The sequence below is a fragment of the Acomys russatus genome, chromosome X (genome assembly GCF_903995435.1).
Source record: "Acomys russatus chromosome X, mAcoRus1.1, whole genome shotgun sequence".
NCBI classification, from domain to species: domain Eukaryota; kingdom Metazoa; phylum Chordata; class Mammalia; order Rodentia; family Muridae; genus Acomys; species Acomys russatus.
In genome coordinates this window covers 14688783-14710355 of record NC_067169.1, presented here as the reverse complement: position 1 = coordinate 14710355, position 21573 = coordinate 14688783, and the positions used below count along the sequence as shown (strand labels likewise).

The 21573-nt window shown below is 40.8% G+C and overlaps 1 protein-coding gene across 4 annotated transcripts in view; it reads right to left on the bottom strand.

Annotated features, from left to right (window-relative positions):
- The window catches only part of Med14 (mediator complex subunit 14), a 98140-nt gene that overhangs the window by 23828 nt on the left and 52739 nt on the right, over positions 1-21573 (bottom strand). For all 4 annotated transcript variants that reach the window (XM_051142413.1, XM_051142414.1, XM_051142416.1 and 1 more), the window contains exons 15-22: positions 20901-21035; positions 18917-18993; positions 9071-9231; positions 8840-8986; positions 7257-7348; positions 5519-5671; positions 4981-5250; positions 2233-2370 (exon numbers count right to left, since the gene is read on the bottom strand). In XM_051142413.1, the coding sequence (XP_050998370.1) occupies positions 2233-2370; positions 4981-5250; positions 5519-5671; positions 7257-7348; positions 8840-8986; positions 9071-9231; positions 18917-18993; positions 20901-21035 (1173 nt within the window). The remainder of the gene's footprint in view (positions 1-2232; positions 2371-4980; positions 5251-5518; positions 5672-7256; positions 7349-8839; positions 8987-9070; positions 9232-18916; positions 18994-20900; positions 21036-21573) is intronic.

The window sequence follows — 21573 nt, the reverse complement described above, 5'->3', positions numbered from 1 at the left end:
CGCCTTTAGCACCAGCACGCAGGAGCCAGAGATAGGTAGATCACTGTGAGCAAGTCCAGGACAGCCAAGGTATACACAGAAATTCTGCCTCCAAAAAACAACAACAACAAAGAATTTTTAGAGCTGGGTATAGTGGTGCATGCCTTTAATCCCAGCACTCAGGAGGCAGGGAAGTGAGGTCTACAGAGTGAGTCGACAACAGCCAGGCTACACAGAGAAACACTGTCTCAAAAAACAAAAAAGTTTAAAACTTTTAAATAAATAAATAAATAATTTAAAAAGAAAGTTTTAGCAAAATCAAAATGTTTAATAAACTACTGCATCACATGTTCCAGTGACCAATAAAATCCTTGGAGCACAGCCAAGGGATGATTTATTCAGGAAGACGGAAATACTAATAGGTCACATTTCCATCAGTTGTCAGTATGACTCTACTCTCGCTCTAACCGTGGTCACCATCCAGCCTATCTTAGTCACTTCTTTCCAAAAAATATGTGGTTCACTCTTTGCCCAATATTAAGTCCAGGAAAGAACTATAATGTAACAAAATGGGCCCCACAATAAATGTCATCATCATCACTCCTCTGGAATCTGTTGGGCAAAGTCTTCCTCCGTAGTGTTAGCCAAGCATCTTCATCTCATCTGAGTCAATAGCTGTCACTCTGGCTACAGATGCATTCATATAGGGTCTTACTGGGTTGCCTTGGATTTTTATGAATGTCAGGAAGAAAACCAAATAAAGAGGAGGAAAGAAACATAAATTGCTGGCAGAAATAATATACAAAATCTCCTGCTGTGAAAAACACAAGTACCATTAAGTACAATGCTATTCTGGAGAAACATTCCAGGTGAGAAGCAGTGAGGTTCCACCTCTGGGGCTGGAGAGATGGCTCAGAGGTTAAGAACACTGACTGCGCCTCCATAGGTCCTGAGTTCAATTCCCAGCAACTACATGGTAGTGGCTCACAACCATCTATAATGTGATCTGATGCCCTCTTCTGGCCTGCAGGTGTTAATGCAGGCAGAGCACTGTGTACCTAATAATAAGTAAATCTTTAAAACAAAAAACACCTGGGCTAGAGAGATGGTTCAGAGCTTAAGAGCACTGACTAATCTTCCAGAAGTCCTGAGTTCAATTCCGAGCAACTCCATGGTGACTCATAACCATCTAAAATGAGATCTGGTGCCATCTTTTGCCCTGCGTGCATGCAGGCAGAGCACTATATACATAATAAATAAATTTAAAACAAAACAAACCACCTCTGAAGAATGTGCCTTAGAAGCTTGCCAACAGGTTTTATGGTGAAATACAACTAAAACCAGGGCTGTTAAGGGTCCAGCAAAGAGGCACTTTGTGACCTGACACACGAGGTCCCTTCCACACTAGTGTATCATAAGGCCCTGGTTTAGGGGTGCAAAATCACTGACTACCTCGTATTTACAGAGAATCGGGGAGAACAAAGGCTGGCTTGAGGGCTGGTCAACTCTCAGACATGGGAAGGAGTCAGAACATGGCTGAAAGCCTCAGAGCTGTACTTGTAAGACTGTGCATTGGAACCTTTCAAATGAAAACTCTGGGTCTGCACAGGCCTTAGTGAACAGACTTGAAAAACCTGTCTTTCAAAACACACTGAGGTTGCGCCACACAAGGTTGCCTCATAGCCTGTAAGGGACCTGTTTGGGTTTTTTCCATTTAGAATCTCATTACTTTAAGGTCTGAGCACCTGAGGGCAATTCCTTTCCCAGTACGACTTGCTGGAGGTCTCCTTGTTGTCTCTGTCACTACCGTATTTTCTGGAGTATAAAACTTCTTAACATTTTAATGCTTGGCTGGCTGTGCCCTGCCTGCAAATAGACACATGCCCGAGTCTGCTGCACAGGGTGTGCGTTGGAAGAGGTGGGTAGTCTTATAAGGTGATGTATTCCAAACCTGTATTTTATCTGTAAAAGTTGGGTGTCATCTTATACACCGGAAAATATGTTTTTTCCTAAGGATTTCCTGGGCTGCTTCAGCCTTTTAAAGACTTCTTAACTTTCAACAAAGAAATGCTGTCACCTATAGAAACTATGGAGTTCCACAGATGGGACAGTGGATTTCTTTTTTCTTTTTTCCTTGGTTTTTTGAGACAGGGTTTCTCTGTGTAGCCTTGGCTTTGCTGGAGTCACTTTCGAGACCAGGCTGGCCTCAAACTCACAAAGATGGGACAGTGGAATTTGAGCGGAACAATTTACCTGTTGTTGAGGTGGCTGGAGCTGTGACATTAAAGAGTCCATCATATCCCCTCCTATTGGAGAAGGGGGGTTATCATCCTCATTTACAGACCTTCTCCGAGCATCTTGATTGCTGTCAACAAACATGTTCAAGAAAGTCTACAGATATAAACAGAAAATTATTAATTACTTTAGCAAAACATTTTTAATGTTTATTCCCCATATATTCATATGTGTGTGTGTGTGTGTGTGTGTGCGCGCACGCGCACTACATATGTGCATACAGGTGAGCGTATGCATCTGCCATAGCATTTCTGTAGAGGCACAAAAACACATTGCAGGAATCAGTTCTCTCTTTCCGCCAAGTGGGTTTCATGGATAAGACTCATGTTGTTAGACTTGGGGCAATCTTGCAAACCTAAGTAAAACATGTTTGATCGTTGAGAATATTCTAACACAACATATTATGTATATCCCTGGAGGAAGAGAGCAAATTGAGGAAAACTGTTAACAATAAAAATAGTTAAGTAAGCCGGGGCACGCTGGTGCACGCCTTTAATACCAGCACTTGGGAGGCAGAGGCAGGCGGATCTCTCTAAGTTCGAGGCTAGCCTGGTTTACAAAGAGAGTCCAGGACAGCCAGAGCTCTGTGTAACAGAGAAACCCTGTCTCAAAAAAACAAAAACAAAAAAACTAAGTCTGGAGTGGGGGCGCATGCCTTTAATCTCAGCACTCAGGAGGAAGTGGAATCTGTGAGTTCGAGGCCAGCATGGTCAACAGAGCAAGTTCCAGGATAGCCAAGGCTACAGAGAGAAACCCTGCGTTTTGAGGGGAAAAGGGGGGGGGGTGCGGGGGGAGCATGGAAAGATGACTCAGAAGTTAAGAGCACCACCTACTCTTCCAGAGGTCCTGAGTTCAATTCCTGTCAACCACATGGTGGCTCATAGCCATCTATAATGTGATCTGATGCCCTCTTCTGGTCTGCAAGTGTACATGCAGGCAGAGCACTGTATACATAAAAATAAATCTTAAAAACAAAAAAAAAAAAGATAGACATACAGACATATAGACAAATAGATGAAATTTAAAAAGTGCTAAGTGAAAGAAGTATACTTTGAGGCCTCTAACCACCTGGTATTTTCAGACCTAGAAATGGAGGCCAAGAGTGGCAATACATATTTGTAACCTAGCGCTGTGGGTAGAGAGAACAAAGAACACTAGGAAATCCTTAAAGCTTGCTGTCTGCCAGCCTACCTCAACTAGCTCCAGGTTCTCAAGAAAGTAAGGCAGAGTGATAAAGGCAGACCTTGGCATTGACCTCTGTCCTCCACCCAAGCACAACCATATACACCACACACACAAAATAAAGTAGAGGCCAAGTCTAGGAGGTTGGACATCACAGAGTTACCAGAAATACTTAAGAGAAAACAGGAAAGGATCAAAGTGTCATGCAAAGAACTTAAAAATGTATGTGCGTTTCCAGATGAGTGGAGCACATCTGGTAACACAAGGTTCAAGGCAGTCACAACCCAATGCAGCAGAGAAGTCTATACATAGGCACTCTCAGTTAGATGAAGGTAAACTAAAAACACTGACAAGCACACAAGGCCTCAAATAACCCCCATGGCCTGCAATCAGGCACCTGTGTACCATGGTCCAGGCAGCTACTATAGCAGGTGAAGTAAGACAAAGACATGGGTCCTGGACCGTTTAACCTGGGTTGTCAGCTTGACAAATCTAGAGTCACACAAAAGACAAACTTGTAGGTATGCCTATGAGGGTGGTTCCAGAGAGGTTTAACTGAGTTAGGAGAACACATCCTGAACGTGAACAGCATCCTTTATAGGCTTGGGGTCTGGGCCACTGAACTAAATAAAGGAGAAAGCAAGTACAACACCTGCATTCAACTTGTTCTGCTTCCTGTGAACACAACGCAACTCAGGCTCCTGCTCTCAGACCTTGCCATGAGCCACACCAATTCCTCCATCCTCGCTTTGACTGGGGTTTTTTGCTTGTTTGCTTGTGTATGTGTATGTGTGGAAGCATGTATACAGGTGCATGTGTGCACATGCATGTGTAGGCCCAAAGCGGACATCAAGTATCTTCACAGCAACAAGAATACTAATCTATATATTACCCTGTCACTCATTTTCTTCTTTTTTCTTAAAGATTATTTATTATGCATACAGTGTTCTGCCTGAATGTGTGCCTGTCTGCCACAAGAGGGCATGGGATCTCATTACAGATGGCCGTGAGCCACCATGTTGTTGCTGGGAATTGAACTTGGGACCTTTGGAAGAGCAGAAGGTGCTCTTAACCTCTGAGCCATCTCTCCAGCCCCCTGTTACTCATTTTCACACACAAAATTGTTCAGGAAGTGACAGTGTATCTTGGTACTCGAGAGATATGGCTCTATAAACAAAAAGAGAAGCAGCTACCTGACAAGTGAAAACAGGGTTATCTGAGGAACTATTTGACTCCACCAACATTTGACTCTTCATGAGGATCTCCAGCAGTAAAGGCTTCCTTTAAAGTCCCTTACCTTATTCATCCGGGGGGAGGGGGGGAGAAACAAGGGTTTTCAAACATTTCATATACACAGACACAGTACTTCATGCAAATCCCAGCTCCCCAGAATGAAGCTACAGAGATGATACATCAATTTTACAACTTATTAAATTCTAACGGGACTACATTTCTCCCTCAGAGGAACTGTTTTTGAGGTTAGGTTTATTTATTCTATCATTCTCTAAGACTGAAGTTTGTTACCTTTAATCCTGGTGCAGGATAAAAGCCTTCAACTAACTTGCTGTTATCAAAAAGACTATAGGCACCATCCCGTATGGCCACAACGCCTCGACTTCGGCAGTATATGTCAATGCAGTACATGTTCCTGAAGGCCAGTCTGATGTGGGTAGATGACTGCGGTAATATGGAGAAACACTGGTAGGCGGTGTTAGTTCTCTGAGTCAAGCCCAACATTGGCACCGTAGGGAGTTTGTTGATGGCATTTAATGGTGCTTGTGTATCAAACAAAACCTAGAAGAAACAAACAGAAAGATTCTCCAGTTGCCATGCACCTGCTAAAATCCTAAAATTTCGATGTATCACTGTCACAAATGAGCATTTTAGGACATTCTATAAAACTTTCTCTTGAAGTGGACTAGATCACTTTAATCAAATTAAGCTCTCAAGACTGTTTAAAGGCAGTAAAGACATTAAAGACAAAGGCAGAGAATCTTTTTAGGTGTTTCGCATGACCCACCACTAGTAATAGATCTTTAGATAAAGAAGTGAATTTAACTACCTGTAACAACTGAACCACATTTGGTGTTTTGTTGAACATCTCTTGAAGCTGATGGAGAATGGTATTATGACAATTACTGCACCCTGAGTTTGGGCCAACTGTTCCCAAAGAAATGTGAAATTTCTGATGAATGGAATTCCACTGGATACTAATCTAAATCAGAGAGAGAGCGCACATGTTGAAAAAACTGCAAAGTCACAGATTGTAGATGAACAATAAAATGTTAAAAGGCAAGTCGACAAACGTCTAAATGAGACCTTTTTTTTGTGAAAATGAGTAACATGGTAAAATTGGGTCCCAACTCTAACTGTGCTGTTCATATGAGATGTATCAGTTCCCTTTTACTATACCAACTCGAGGGGAAAAATCATTAATTCTCAGTGTTTCTTTTTCTTTCAACTGCAGAGTCATATTCTCAGTGCCACCATTAGGGGCACTGTCATAAAAGGAAAGGAAGCCACCTCAAACACACAGGTTCGTTTAGTTACTATGTTTAAAAACATGAGTAAGTTTGGATATTACTAGTTGTAGAAGTGTCTAGAGAGAAATGAGTTGAAATAAATTTAAGATTAATTGATCGATTGATTTGATGTGTATAAGTGTTCTCCTACAAGTCTCTATGTGTTCCATGTCTGTGCTGGTGCTCAAGGATGACAGAAGAGGGCACAGGGTCCCCTGGAACTGGATTTTAAGATAGCTGATAAGAACCAAAGCAGGATCCACTGTAAGAGCAGTACAGGCTTTCCATCACTGAGTGCTTCTTCCTGGACTCTCTTTGTAGAGCAGGCTGGCCTTGAACTCACAGAAATCCACCTGCCTCTGCCTCCCAAGTGCTGGAATTGAAAGCGTGCACCATCACGACCAGCACTGAGTCCTCTCTTTAGTCCCCAATTAATTGGACTTTTAACAAAAAGAAGTAAGTAACTATAAACCTGACGTTGGTGGCACATGCAGGAGGAGCTCTGTGTATTCGAGGCCAGCCTGGTCTACAAAGCAAGTTCCAGGCTAGCCAAGGCTACACAGAGAAACTCTGTTTCGAAAAAACAAAACAACAAAAAAGTTAGTTTAGATTACAAATTTAGTATTAAGAAAGAATTACTATATTTATGTAACTCAAACCAAAGATATATTGTATTTTTCACAGTCATTCATATATAATCAGACATGAATCTCAATTGATTTGATTTTCTTTCTTTTTTTTGGGCGGGGGGCTTTTGAGACAGGGTTTTCCTTGGCTGTCCTGGACTCACTTTGTAGACCAGGCTGGCCTCGAACTCACAGAGATCTGCCTGCCTCTGCCTCCCGAGTGCTGGGATTAAAGGCGTGCGCCACCACCCCCCGGCTTCTCAATTGATTTGAAATCAGTGAAGGAAAATAAAAATCAAAAGTACTTGTTTTAAAATCAAAATCATACGCTCTAAAGATGCTTTTTTCTTTCAATTTCAAAGAATTAAGCATTATATCATACTTTTATTTCAGCAAAGCATTGAAAATTACCATTTTATCTGCGGTTTTACTTGAGCTTTATTTCAGGCAGTTTTCTTTTCTTTTTGTCTTGAGACTCAGTCTCTGTATGTAGCCTAGGCTAGCCTTGAACTCAACATCCTTCAGCCCTCGCCTACAGAGTGCAGACCTAGAGACAGGTGAGATAATGCCTGGCACTATCATCTGTTTTACGTTCATGAGTTTTAAAAGATGCTTAAGAAAGGAACTTCCATGTGTTGATTCATATACTTACTGAGCTTCCTTTGGTGGTTCCGTAACACAAGATAAGTTTTCGATAATTATAAACACGAACTTCTGAGAAAATATTCAGATGAGCAGGTATGTCTAAGCAGAAAAAAAAAAAAAGCCTTGATAGTACATGTAAAAACTGAAAAACAAGGATTGAAAAGGAGGGCATTTTGGCAAATTCATGCCTAGATTTGTTGGGATAAGTCTCCTTTAATCCCAGACTCTGCCTCAGATTCCCTGTGTTAGTGACCATATGCTACTGATCCTCCTGCCATGTGTTGTGATTACAGGTACACATCACCACGCCTGATTCTCATGTTGTTGTTTTTTTGCTTTGTTTTATTTTTGTTCTTTTTGGTGTTAGGATTTCTCTGTGTAGCCCCGGCTGTCTTGAACTCCCTTTGTAGACCAGGCTGGCCTCGAACTCACAGGGATCCGCCTGCCTCTGCTGGGATTAAAGGCGTGCGCCACCATGCCCAGATTGTTTCTTTTTTAAAAGGCAGCAGCATAAATGAAATGTATTGAAAGTCAGGACAGAGAAGGTAAGAGATTGAAAAAGTCTAGCACGGTACCTTCTCTGTCCTGGCCTCCTATTCTATCAATTTATGCCAAGGGCAGCTCTCCCACTTATTAGCTCTATGAATTTCAGCCATGTTTTTGAGTCTCTGTGACATGTTTTCATCATCTGTAAGATAGGGGATACCTATTTCCTATGCGGCTATGCAAATTAAATGTGCTGGTGTTAGAACTCAGTTCAAGAAGCCTGACATGGTGGCGCACACTTTTAGTCCCAGCCCTCAGGAGGCAGAGGCAGGAGGATCTGTGAGTTTGCGGCCAGCCTGGTCTACAAACAAATGGCCAAGGATACACAGAGAAATTCTGCTTCCAACAAAGAAAAGCCAAAAACCAAAATTAAAAAATAACAACTCAATCCAAGAATGGAGTCATGTGAGAATTCTGAGTGCTTGTGAGAAAACTCCAAGAAAACAAGAATCTTATAACCTCAGTTTCTTCAAAAAAAAAAAACAAAACATGGAATTGTTCTTGGAATGTGTTTTATGTTCCTTCCAGGTGTAGCTGATAGGAGTGAGTTTACTTCAGATTGTTCATTATAACTATTGTTATTTGTTTATACGCCCAATCCAAAAATATGTTTTTGCCACGTGTGGCCTAACTATGTGGTTGTGCACTTTACTTGTGATTCTTCTTAGCCCTTAGTAAACTTGGCTATTTTATGAGATTTTAATTTGCCTCATTTCCTGGCTCCATGCTCATAGGTCCTCTAGAGTGGTGACATGCTGGCACAGCAAAATGCTTATTAGCTCACATGCAGGCAGTAGATGAGTATTATACAGGATAACACCCCAGGATATTACTCACAAGTCTGTCTATATGGCCATATTTCTAGAAATAAGAGAAACTTACCAGTTATTTTCTCTGGAGAAAAGAAATTGTAGGCTGAGGTAAAGGAGACAGTATTTCTTAGATATGCTTTCAACTATTTTCTTTTTTAAACAACGTACTGTTTTACTTTTTCTGTTACATAAAGAAGGTACTTTAATTTAAAAGAAAGGTTACTACTGGTACCTGGTAGAGAACGTGCAAATTCCAACACACACTCATATAGTCGGGCAATGCTAGTCCAGTCATTAAGAAACATTTCAACTACTTTTCTACCACCAACAGGTTCAGACAACAGATTTTCATATGTCAGGTAAACATGTCGGGATGGTCCTATAGGATTAAAAAGAAAAGACTGATAGTAATAATACCCTAAAAATCTAGAAATATGCAAAAACAATCTGTGAAAGATCTTACCTTGCTCCCTGGTAGAAGTGCCATTAAGTGGGCAATTTGCAAACACTAACTCTGCCACCCATGTGCGGTTGTTTCTACCTTGTAATCGGAAAGTGCAATCAAGAAGAGAGCGGTCCAGGGCCTTTTGGGTTTCCTCATTTATTCCCTTACAGGGAGGAATTCTGGTGATGAAAGACAACATATAAAATGTATATTGCACACAAAGACAATGCACAAAGTAAAAATGACGACAAGGTATGATATCATAGCTTCAGGTCCAACCAGGCTTCTAGAACTCTTCCACAAAGAAGCCGTTCCCAGGACTTGATATTTAACCCACATCAGTTCACATAAACTTATATTAAGACTCTCATTTTAACACCAAGCCCCACCTGAGACAGGGTTTCTCTGTGTAGCTTTGGCTATCCTGGAACTCATGTAGACCAGGCTAACCTTAATGCAGAGATCCACTTGCCTCTGCCTAGGATTAATACCATGCCCCACTACTCTCTAGCTCATTGTAACATTTTAAAGTGACATTTGTCTTTATCTATACTGTTTATTTTAAAAATGTTCTAATGCTAGAGAATGAAAATCAGGAAAACTAGTTCTATAAAATCTATCTAGAACACCATCAAGAAAAAACTAAGGGGTATACCTGTAAGTCCATTTTTAAAGGCAGGATGACACAGTACAAAAATAAGGGCTCTAGACATGCACTAATTCTGACAGCCACCTTTAATTTACTCTCAGTTTCCCCCCACTATAAAACCAACAGAAGAATTTCTCTTAGGAGTCACTGATGAAGGAGGATTAACTATATATGTGGGTAATAGAGCAGACATGCATATGTTAATTCCCCCTCTGGGAGCAAAAGCAAATTTTTTGTTTGTTTGTTTTTCAAGACAGGGTTTCTCAGTGTGGACTCACTTTGTAGACCAGGCTGGCCTCAAATTCACAGCAATCTGCCTACCTCTGCCTCCTGAGTGCTGGGATTAAAGTGTGTGACACCACGCCCAGCACAAAAGCAAATCTTAATCATAGCCAGTAGTAACTTAACAAAATTCTGGGTTATTTCCCCTTGTCATCCTCCTCATTTGCAGAGTTGGCCCTCATGATGGAGCTTAATTTGTATTAACATATTTAACACAAGCAAAAGGAAAGCAATAGTTTGGCATCTTAAAATCCCAGTACTTGGGAAGCAGAGGCAGGTGGATCTCTGTGAGTTCACAGCCAGCCTGATCTACAAAGAGTGTTCCAGGACAGCCAGAGCTATTACACAGAGACACCCTATCTCCAAAAAACAAAAAACAAAACCAACCAAAAATAAAAAAATAAAAACCACCTACCTAAGTCATGTGTGATGGCACAGCTGTAATCCCAGCACTCAGGAGGCAGAGGCAGGCAGTGCTCTGTGAGTTTGAGGCCAGCCTGGTCTATAAATCAAGTCCAGGACAGCCAAGGCTACACAGGGAAACCTTGTCTTGAAAAATCAAAAACCAAACCAAACCAAACCAACCAAACAAACAAACAAAAAAACCCCAGCAACAACAACAGAACCCCACCTATTTCCCTTCTAGAGCATTATATACTGTTTATCATATACAACATATGAGGTCATAATATTGTAGCTATTACTTCAGGAATAGATGAAATAACATGTCATATAGTCATGTAGTATCTCTCAACTTATAAAGGGGCTCTCAGATTCCATAATTATTGATGTAAAGGAAAAAACACTAAAATGTATGTAACCAGAAATACAGAAACTTATTTCAGTTCTCTTATTCAGAAAATCTAGAACAGGGCTTCTCAGGTTTTTGTTTTTGCAATATTGCTAATTTTGACTGGCTAGTTTTTTTTATTGTAGAGGGCTATCTTGGGCCTCTGTAGCCTCAACCTACCAGATGCCAGTAGCACTCCTGACCCTTATTTCTTATTTAGTGATAATGAGAAAAATTTCCAAACACTGCCTTATGTTTCCTCAAGCTTTAAACAACTTTTCAACATGGAGGTTTTTCCTTTGTTGTTCTGTTTTTCGATAGTCCAGGCTGGCCTGGAACTGAAGCAAGCCTCGCATCTTTGCTGACTAAGGTTTAAAACTATTGGTGGGAACAAAACCACCACCCGATAACATACATCTGCTAAACTCTTATCAAGTCAGCCAAGAAGGAAAAGATCAGGAAGATGAGGACATGAGTGAGACACAGGAAGCCGGCAGGCAGTGGGAGCCTGAGGGTCAGCCGCTGACGCGTGCGTGCTGCCTTGGTGGCTGGGGTCCTGACGCACAGTTTGGGCAACGGTTAGGATGCCCACTGGGCCCCTGCAGGGAAACCTTAGCGGTGGACCGCCAGCAGAGGAAGGGTTGGGCCAGATACCTGGCTCCCTGAGCTACTGCTGCTGGGAGCTCTCAGCAGAGATGGCGACAGAGATAAGCAGCCTAGCAGCCTGGAGGGCAGGTAAGGAAGTAGGTGGGAGGAACCGGAAGGCAGGCCTGCAGGAAGAAAGTGACCTCCAGAAACCGGGTAATAGACGCTGACATGAAAAAGCGCCTCGCTGCTTCTCCATAATTCGGCATTTTAACTCAGTGATAGAGCGACTGCCTACCAAGCGCAAGGCCCTGGGTTCGGCTTTCAGCTCTGGAGGGAACAAAACAAGGAAAACACCAAAAAAAGGTAAGGTAACTGGCACCTATAACCTTGCTGGGGGAGGGAGGGGCACGACAGTGGTGGCGCACTCAGCACTCGGGAAGGCTGGGACAGGTGAATCTCTGTGAGTTTGAGGCCAGCCTGGTCTACAAAGCCGGTCCGGGACCGCCAAGGCTACACAGAGAAACCCTACCTCAGGGAAAGAAATCGCTTCACCGCCACCAAGAAAAATCTATGTAGCATGCAGCTACAAGATGATGTGCCACTTACTGCAGGGGGTATGAAAGGGGCAGAAATTAAAAAAAAAGAAAAATCAGATATCCTTCTAGAATCTATAGAGATGTACAGGGCCAATTATGAAACTGTAGAATTTGGTGGGGGACAAAATCAAGATACAAGAGATCTGGCTAGCTATTGAAAGGCAACTACGTAGACAGGCTATTATTCCCTACAAAACACAACTTCTCCTTGGGTATGGTGGAAAGTCTGTAATCCCAGCTACTCAAGGGAGAGGGCTCTCAAATTCAAGGCCAGCCTGAGCAACTTTAATCCAAACAAACCCTGTATCCATTAAACAAACAACCGACAATAACAACAAAATCTAGAAAGTTAACAGTGGTAGAGAAAATGCATTGAAAAAGAAGTTGTTACACCCGAAACAGCATTACACAAGTTGGGCTTGATAACATGCTTATAATGCCTATATTAAGGAGGCAATTCCTGCACGAGGAAGGTGGAGGCAAGAGAATCTGTTCAAGACTAGCCTAAGCTACACAACACTGTCTAAAACCAACATACAAAGGGCAAAAAGACCAGAATGCAAGGCAATATTGAAAGGAACTTGTGAAACAAATGACCCAGGTATGTGTGGATCAAAGTTTAAAAAAAGAAAAAATAGAAAAGAAAGAAAGAAAGAACGAAATGGCAATGTTTGGAACTATTTTATAGATTTATCTTTCACTTACAGCTTTGGTATTCTGCTCCACAGTGGCCTCTCTCTCCATCCATATTGAAAGTCGGGGACTGTTTAGAAGCCACATAAAAACCCAATGTAAAATCTGCCCCAGTCAGATCCAGACAATCATAGTGGATGAGACATTTCACCATGTATTATTTAGACAAGCCATTTTTTTTTTTAAACATTTAACCATACTACCAGTACTCACACTAATTTCTCATCTTGACTGCTTATAATGGAGGGATACTGCTGGTACTGAATCAGAATGTAGTAATTGTTTTTTTGTAACCAAATACTGGTATTGTTCTGGGAACAGATTGCTACCACAGAATTAGATGACACTTTAAAATATTTTCTTTTTAAACTTTATTTATTTTGGGGCTGGAAAGATGGCTCAGAGGATAAGAGCACTGTCTGCTTTCCCAATGGTCCTGAGTTAAATTCCCAGCAATCACATGGTGGCTCACAACAATCTGTAATGAGATCTGGTGCCCTCTTCTGGCCTGCAGGCAAAACACTGTATAAGTAATAAATAAGTAAGTCTTTTTAAAAACTTTTTAAGATTTATTTATTTAATTGCTATGTATACAGTGCTCTGCTGGCAAAGACAGTATCAGATCTCATTATAGATGGCTGTGAGCCACCATGTGGTTGCTGGGAATTGAACTCAGGACCTCTGGAAGAACAGACAGTGCTCTTATCCTCTGAGCCACCTCTCCAGCCCCTAACAATTTTTAAAAATTTTTATTTTGTAAGTATATGCACACACATGCCATGGCATATGTGTACAGGTCAGAAGACAACTTGCACAAGTCAGTTCTCTCCTTCCACCATGTAGATTAAACTAAGACAGACGTGCTTGGCAGCAGATACCTTTCTCCACTGAGCCATCGCTTGAGTTTTCTCCAGCACCTTGTAGTGGAGAGCCTATGCTAGCTGGCATATCCCAGACTACTTCCTGTAAATTCCTCCTAGAAAAACCTTTCATTGTATGTACATGTATACCTAGATTTTAGTATGTAAGGATGGACAGAGGGCCTTCCACACACAAACAGATGGATACACACAGAATGGGGGGGGGGGGGAGAACAACTATGTGATTCTCAATAAACTGTGATGTGTTTTGCTTGGCATTAATACTAATGATAAAAGCTGAGTACAAGTTGAGGTTGGCATTGAGTGTACCACGTTATAGATTGCTCAGTCTATATTTGTAGCAACTCATTTCCTCTGTACTATGTACTGTGACTGCTTTGTCCCATTTGTGTTTTGTTTTGGTTGTTGTTGGGATTTTTTTTTCTGGTTATTTGGAAATTTTAGTTATAGTGTTTACCTGATACAAATTAATAGAACTAGAGCTTTATATTTAAAGAAAAATTTTACAAGCTGACTTTTACTTAATGTGTTCAACTTTATTTTCGCTGAAATATATAAGTAACTGACAGAGTGACACTTCTTGGGCATTGTCATAACAAACAGATTTCTCTTCAGTTAAACTAAATTACCTTTTTATGTTATCTATATACTTCTGTACAGAGATACTTGTTTTCATTTCTTGAGACAGAGTCTTATGCAGGCTAGGCTGAGTTTACACTCACTGTGTAGGCAAAGGTAATTTTAATTTTTACTCTCATTGTCAGCATAGTGCTACAAATCTGTAATCCCAGCAATTAGAACATGACATCAGAAGGATCAGTTCAAGGCCATCTTCAGCTACATAACAAGTTTGAGTCCACTATGACAGGAGTTTCTGTCTTTACAAAAACAGACTCCTTTCCGCTTATCTCAGCCTACCGAGGGCAGGGTAAATAAAAATGCACCACCCACATTCAACTTGTGCATTTGTCTGGATGGTGTTCTTGCCCTATTTGCTGTACCAAGAAAATGAAGTTTCCATTTGAAATAACAATAAAATACTAACCAAATCAGGGAAATGAGGTACAGCAGTACAATAACGTTTTTAAAAAGTTGGAACTAAAGGTGTAGTTTAGTTGGTAAAAGTCTTGTATAGCATGCAGGAAGCCATAGAGTCAATCCCTGGTGTCATCCTCAAGTCAGTTTTGCATACTATATATCTTTAATTGCTATCACGATGACTCAGATGGTTCTATTTTAAATAATTATAGAAGCAGCATATGCTACCTGGGCCTGAAGGCTCCTGTCTGTAATCTAAGGACCTGGGAAGCTTAGTGAGAAGGGTCACCATGTTCAAGACTAACCTGGGCTACAGAGTGAGAATCTGCCTCACACTATTGCCCTAAAAAGAAAGAAGAAATTGCTCTAAGGCAGGCAATTCAGATGGACATTTCATCTTTTGTTCGAGAATATAAATGCAGACATCTTTTTTCACATTAGGTAGATGTTTTTCATCATATCCATCTGGTTAGAAAATGAAAGCACAAGCTGGGGGCAGTAGCACACACCTTTAATCCCAGCACTCAGGAGGCAGAGGGAGGTGGATCTCTGTGAGTTCGAGGCCAGCTTGGTCTACAGAGTGAGTCAAAGACAGGTAAGGCTACACAGAGAAACCCTGTCTCCAAAAAAACTGAAAAAGAGAAAATGAAAGCACAGAACCTATGTATTTCCAAGTGAAAATTAGAGTAAGTGTAAGACTCCTTTCAACTTAAGCTCTTAACTACAGCAGACCTCTAAAGGTGCATCCCGTGTCATTTTTAGTTTGTGTTGCTAGTGTTAAATGTTGGAGAGAGAGTCAACTTTGATCACGCTAGTATGATTGCACAAGTAGAGAACACAAACCCAGATCCCTGTAAAGGAATAGGATAAAACCACTACAATATACAAGAATAAAGAACTACAGGCTGAAGAGAGGAGGCTCAGCGGTTAAGAGCAGTGGTTACTCTTCTAGAGGCGCAGTTCAACCCCCAGCACCCATATAGAAATTCACAACTGCCTGTAACTCCAGCCGATGCTTTCTTCTGTTCTTCAAGGGCACGCGCGCGCGCACACACACACACACACACACACACACACACACACAGTACAGACATCTATGCCGATAAAACAACTGTATGTGGGAAAAAAATCTTAAAATAATATTAAACACACATACACACACACACACACACACACACAGTGCAGACATCCATGCTGATGAAACAACCGTATGTAGAAAAAAAAAACCTTAAAATAATATTAAAAGTAAGAATGAAGAAAATGAACAAAGAGGATTAACTTTATGTGAAAACCTCCAAAAAAGTTTTTAAAGTTTAATTTAAATAGCTGTTCCTGGGTGATGCTTCTCTAGTATTGAATAACCTAGGAAATTAGGCTAAAGTCCCCTAGGGCACATATATGTTACCTTTGTTCTGTGGAAAGTTTACACACATCACAAACCATTATTAAAGCCTTAGAGTGAAGAAGCTAAGAGTAACAGCAGTATCCAAAGGTGGCTGAAAGAAAAAGGGAAAGAGTTTTTTGTTTTTTGTTTTTTTTAATAAAAGTTGCATATGTGCACGCAGTAGGAACAGAAGTCCCATGACTTGCAAAAGAGAGCCATGCCTATCTGCCAGGCTTCAGCTATAGGAAGCCTAGGAAGCACGTGAGGGTAAGGAAAAGCTCTTGAAAGTCTGGGGAAAACCACTCACTGCATGGGACTGGGTGAGCCAGGCGAGAAGAGGTTTGCTCCCGGGTTCAGTGGTAAGCATCAGGAGCAGTTTCTCAGCAGTGTCCTGTGCCTCATCTGTGCTGAACGACCAAGGGTCTCTTGATTCAGCTAAGGCCACAGGTCAGTGAACAAGAGCAACTGAAGAAACTTACTGTGGTATAACTGATTTCATTTCAGATGCCCACTCAGCAGATTTTCAAGGAGTTAAAGTAGAATAAAAACAGAACATATTTTCAGCAAAGAGAGGAAAATATACCCAAATTTAAAACTTGGAAGGTTCAACTCATATTACTACATATAGGAGTAAATGCTTAGAAGAAGAGTTTATCAAAATCGAATGCATTAGAACAATTGCAGAATTAGATCAGTACAGGATTTTAATTTAATAAACCATAAAGACATGTATTATTTATTTTTGCCTCCATCATGTTTAACACCCTACCATAATAATGGTAAAATATATGGAAAATATATCTTTAAATTTCTCAATCTTGGGCTGGAGAGATGGCTCAGAGTTAAGAGCACTGGCTGTTCATCCAAAGATCCTGAGTTCAATTCCCAGCAACCACATGGTGGCTCACAAACCATCTATAGTGAAATTTGGTGCCCTCTTCTGGCAGACAGAACATTGTATACATAATAAATAAATAAATCTTTAAAAATAAATAAATAAATTTATCAATCTTTATATTTTCCCTTTAAGTTTTAAATATAGAGGAGAAAAGCCAGAATTAAAGACTTTCCTTAAGGGGCTCAGAGGTTAAGAGCACTGATTGCTCTTCCAAAGATCCTGAGTTCAATTCCCAGCAACCACATGGTGGCTCACAACCATCTGTACGGAGATCTGGTGCCCTCTTCTGGTGGGCAGGCACATATGCAGGCAGAATACTGTATAAATAATTGTTATGAAATGAAGAGAGAGAAAGAGAGAGAGAAAGAGAAAAAGAAAGAAAGAAAGAAAGAAAGAAAGAAAGAAAGAAAGAAGAAAAATAAGAAAGAAAGAAAGGTATCTTTCCTAGGCAGGACACTAGAGAGTTCGCTTGAGTTCAAGTATAAAGGGATCATCTGCCATGTCCAAGGCCTGGGGTTCCATCCCCAGGATTAGAGAAGATTAATCTAAAACCTCTCATAAAAATGCTGACAAGGTATTTCTAAAGATTGTATAAACTGTGAAAACTGAAACTAACCTAAACTAAACTAAAACTAAAAATAAAACACAAATATTATTATCATCTACTTATCTGTGGTGGCCAAATAGAATTTGCTGATAATTTTTTTAATCTGTATTTTAAGCAAAGCAACCCAAACCTTGAACACTTCCTGCCTCCATATGAGTACTGAGACTATAGAGGCATGCACCAAACATGGTTTATGAGTTGCTAAGGATCAATACAGGACCTCATGTATATCAAGAAAATATGCTGTCAACTCAATTATATCCACAGCACCCTTTCTCTAAGTGTCTTTTTTTTTTTTCTTTTTTTTTTTTGGTTTGTTTGTTTTTTGTTGTTTGAGATGGGATTTCTGTGTGTAGCCTTGGCTGTCCTGGATTCACTTTGTAGTCCAGGCTAGCCTTGAACTCACAGAGATCTGCCTGCCTCTGCCTCCCAAGTGCTGGGATTACAGGCGTGCGCCACCACGCCCCGCTATGTCATTAATTATTAATGTACAAAATAATGAGGTTCATTGTGACATTTCCTTATCATTATGTACTTCTCATATTCGCCTTCCCACCTCTTAGTTCTACTTCCAAGGAGTATTTATCCTCTCTCCATTTATAAGCAAACCCTATGTCCATCTTTGATTCCCCTATTGTGCATGTGTGGGGGTTCAGGGGTTAAGACAGGATCTCGCCATCTAACTCAGGCAGAAAGCCAACTCCTGACAATCCTCCTGACTGCAGGATTAGGGATGTGCACCACCAGGCCCAGCACCCATCTCCATTTGTTTACACAGTGCTGTTCATCTGATTTAGCACTTCCACTCAGTTACCACCATGGGGATGGTGACTTTATGTCACCGCTGTCCAAATCTGTTACCCTGAGCTTGAGACTATCTGTTTCTGCTCAAAGGATCCAAAGACCCCTCAAAGCTCTCTAGGTTCTAGCCCTTCCAGCTTCCAGCTCCATGCTTATCTTGCCTTATCTCCTGCCTTGTTGAACAGTCAGGCCCAGCATGCTGAGAGCTCTCTTACCTCCAAGCATTCACATTAGCAGTTACCTCCTGTGGTTAGCGCCTTCTGCTCTAACCTCATCTCCTTTCGGGCTGAGTTTAATGGGCACTTACTCGGAAATTTCCATCTTAACTTCTGAACTAACCCCCGCCGCGCTGCTATGTGACCCCAAAGCATCCTGGAGGGCCTTACAAAAATCAAGCGTAAAACAGTTACATTCGGTAAATTATCTGTTTAACAAGTGAAATAGAAGAAGAGGAGTGATGCCCTAAAGTGCCAGATGGTGCTACATGACCACTCAATAGGCTAAAGGGAACCGCACATGGACCGCAGCAATTCAACACAGAAATCCATCACCTACATGGGCCATAGGCTCTGCTGTATGCTGTTGGACAGGAGAGAAACTGTTCTCCAGTGTGACTGCAAGGTGCAGCACCAAGTTAGACACAGAACACAGGCTTACTTTAATAAGCGAATTGCATGGCTGAAGCCATCGCCTTCCACTTGCACTCCCTGGTGTGGTATCTCCAGGTTGGACAACTGAAAAGGGAAAAAGCACAGCAGTATTAAACCATTAGGAAACAAAAGAAACCAGCTTTTTCTCTGTACGCTCTCTATTTTCATTCCATCTGTTTTCAGGCCAGTCTTTGTCAAGGTGACAATATATCAGGCATGATAAGCGCTTTATTATTAGACTTCCTTGGAAACTATAGTAAGGCAAGTGCAAGTCAGAGTTGCTTCAGACATTAGCTTAGAAGAAAATCTCCACAGGAAGGAAATCTTCAAAATTCAGGAGAGGAACTCATTTTTTTGCTACAAGGTAAAAGTAATCCAGAATCAATTCAAGTGTTTCCAAATGAAGCAACTAAAATGTAAGAGTGGTTTTATTTTGTTTGATCAAAATGGAACTTATCTCAGGCAAATACATAAACAGAGGAGTGCAAGAAGGCCCTCTGATGGAGTGAGGAAAGGCTCGAGCTCAGTAAACAATGGCAAGTCTAGGACAGGATTTTTACATACCCTGTTCTAAAAATGAGTTAAATATCTGACTAGCCCTACAAGATTAGAAAGCTAGCTAATGGCCAAAAAGACAAAGGAAGTAAAGTGTGGAATAGTTCAAAAAATAACTTACTATCAATAAAGAGACAAGCACTGCCAGGAAGATTACATGTAGTTATTCTAGCTCAGGGTGCATTATTATAAGCAGAAAATGGAGTTGTGTTTTAACATATCTACCAAGGTGAACGACAAATTGTAGTTTTTAAGAGCTTAACGGAATTCAAGAAAGTACTGTAGAAAGTTCCCATGTGTGCAGCATGTATGGATCACAAAGGAGGACAAAGACATCTAGCTGTGTGCAGCTATCAGTCCCATGTGCACCAGCAAAAGACATCCATTTCTGCAGATTCCCAGCTGTGCATAGTGCGGGGGATAGCAATGCATTGCACTGCCCCAAAATCATGTGCCAACACCAAGGTAATAACTAAGTGACATTCCAATAAGCAATTCAAATGATAAGGACAAAGAGAGGAAGAGTGTGGATCTGCTGCAAAGCACCAATACACATAAAAAATAATACTAATAACAATAAATGGAGAAATGGAGGTGGCAGCTGGCAAAATGGCATATGACTGTGACCACAGCATAGAAAAGTAGAAACAAAAACATAAGGGATTAAGTTTATGTTTATTGACATAGCAAGTCAAAGCCAGCCTAGCCTCCATGAGACCCCTTTTCAAAACAACTCACATTACTTTACCAACTTAACAAAGAGCCATACTTTTTGGTTGTTTTATTTTATTTGTTTGTTTGTTTGTTTGTTTGTTTGGAGAGCAATACTTTAAACAGTCATATGTAGCGACAATTTTGGAATTTTGTTTACTTTTAAAACACAGAAACATAAGAATGTGTTTTTGTTTTAATTCCAGGTGTGGGAATATGGGACTGCTTTGGACTGTCTGCAGCAGCTGACTAGGATTTGTCTCATGCTATAGCTGAAGAATGGTTTTGCCAGCTGCAGGTAATTCCTGTGATTGTGTGATGTTTGGAATTCTGGGAATTTTCCAGACGGTACATAAATGTGCGTTCCCTCTAGAGGCAAGTCAGTGGTTGTTGGTCGTTTAGCAGGGTTGATTTCTGTTTGTTAACTGTGGTCAAAGAAAAATTAGAAGGAAAGAAATTGATTTGGGGATTTCTCTAATTCTTTTCTCCCCTCTATCCTTGTTTCTCTCCTATCTACTGCTAGAGGGTGAAACCAGGAGGATAAATGGTGGGAAACAAGAAAAACCCACAAAGTCTCCAATGAGACCTATGTTCTTACTATGAGGTAGAAGTTGTGCACTTTCTTTAATTGGGAAGAATTTAATTTGCATTAAAGAGAAGAATAAATTTGAGGTGATGGAATAGGACACAAAAGAACAGTTAACACTTGAGTATTTCCAACTTACCTCCAATCGAAGTCCTACAAATGGCATGTTGGTGTCACACATAGCAACAAAGTGAGCTAGAACTTTATTGAAGGCACACATTTCTCCTGATTGTTTAAATTTCTTGCATTCTACTGGACATGGGTCATCAGACAACTAGAAAATAATTGTTTTAATGTGAAAAACGATTACATGTGATTGCAATTCACAAAGGCAATGGAAGCACAACAACAAAGCTTGGTGCTAAGCCAAACAAATTCAACTTCTCAACAAAGGGTTGAACAAATTTTTGTTTTTTGTTTTTGAGACAGGGTTTCTCTGTGTAGCCTTGGCTGTCCTAGACTTGCTCTATAGACCAGGCTGGCCTTGAACTCACAGGGACCTGCCTGCCTCTGCCTCCCTAGTGCTGGGCGTGCACACCCAGCTTTAACAGATCTTAACCCAGGCACAAGGACAGCAGTAGTAAATATTTTGTGTTTACCAAGGCAAAAGCATTTGGTCAAATGTAAAGGTATATATCTTTAATTCTAGTATTCAAGAAGCAGAAACAGAAGAATTTTGAGTTTGAGGCCAGCAGGGCTACAAAGAAATGTAGCATAACAAAAATCTGCATCAAAAACAAACAAGCCAAGGCCAGGAACGTAGCTCAGTCATAGAGTGCTTACCTAGAGTGCATGCACAAAGCCCTGGTTCC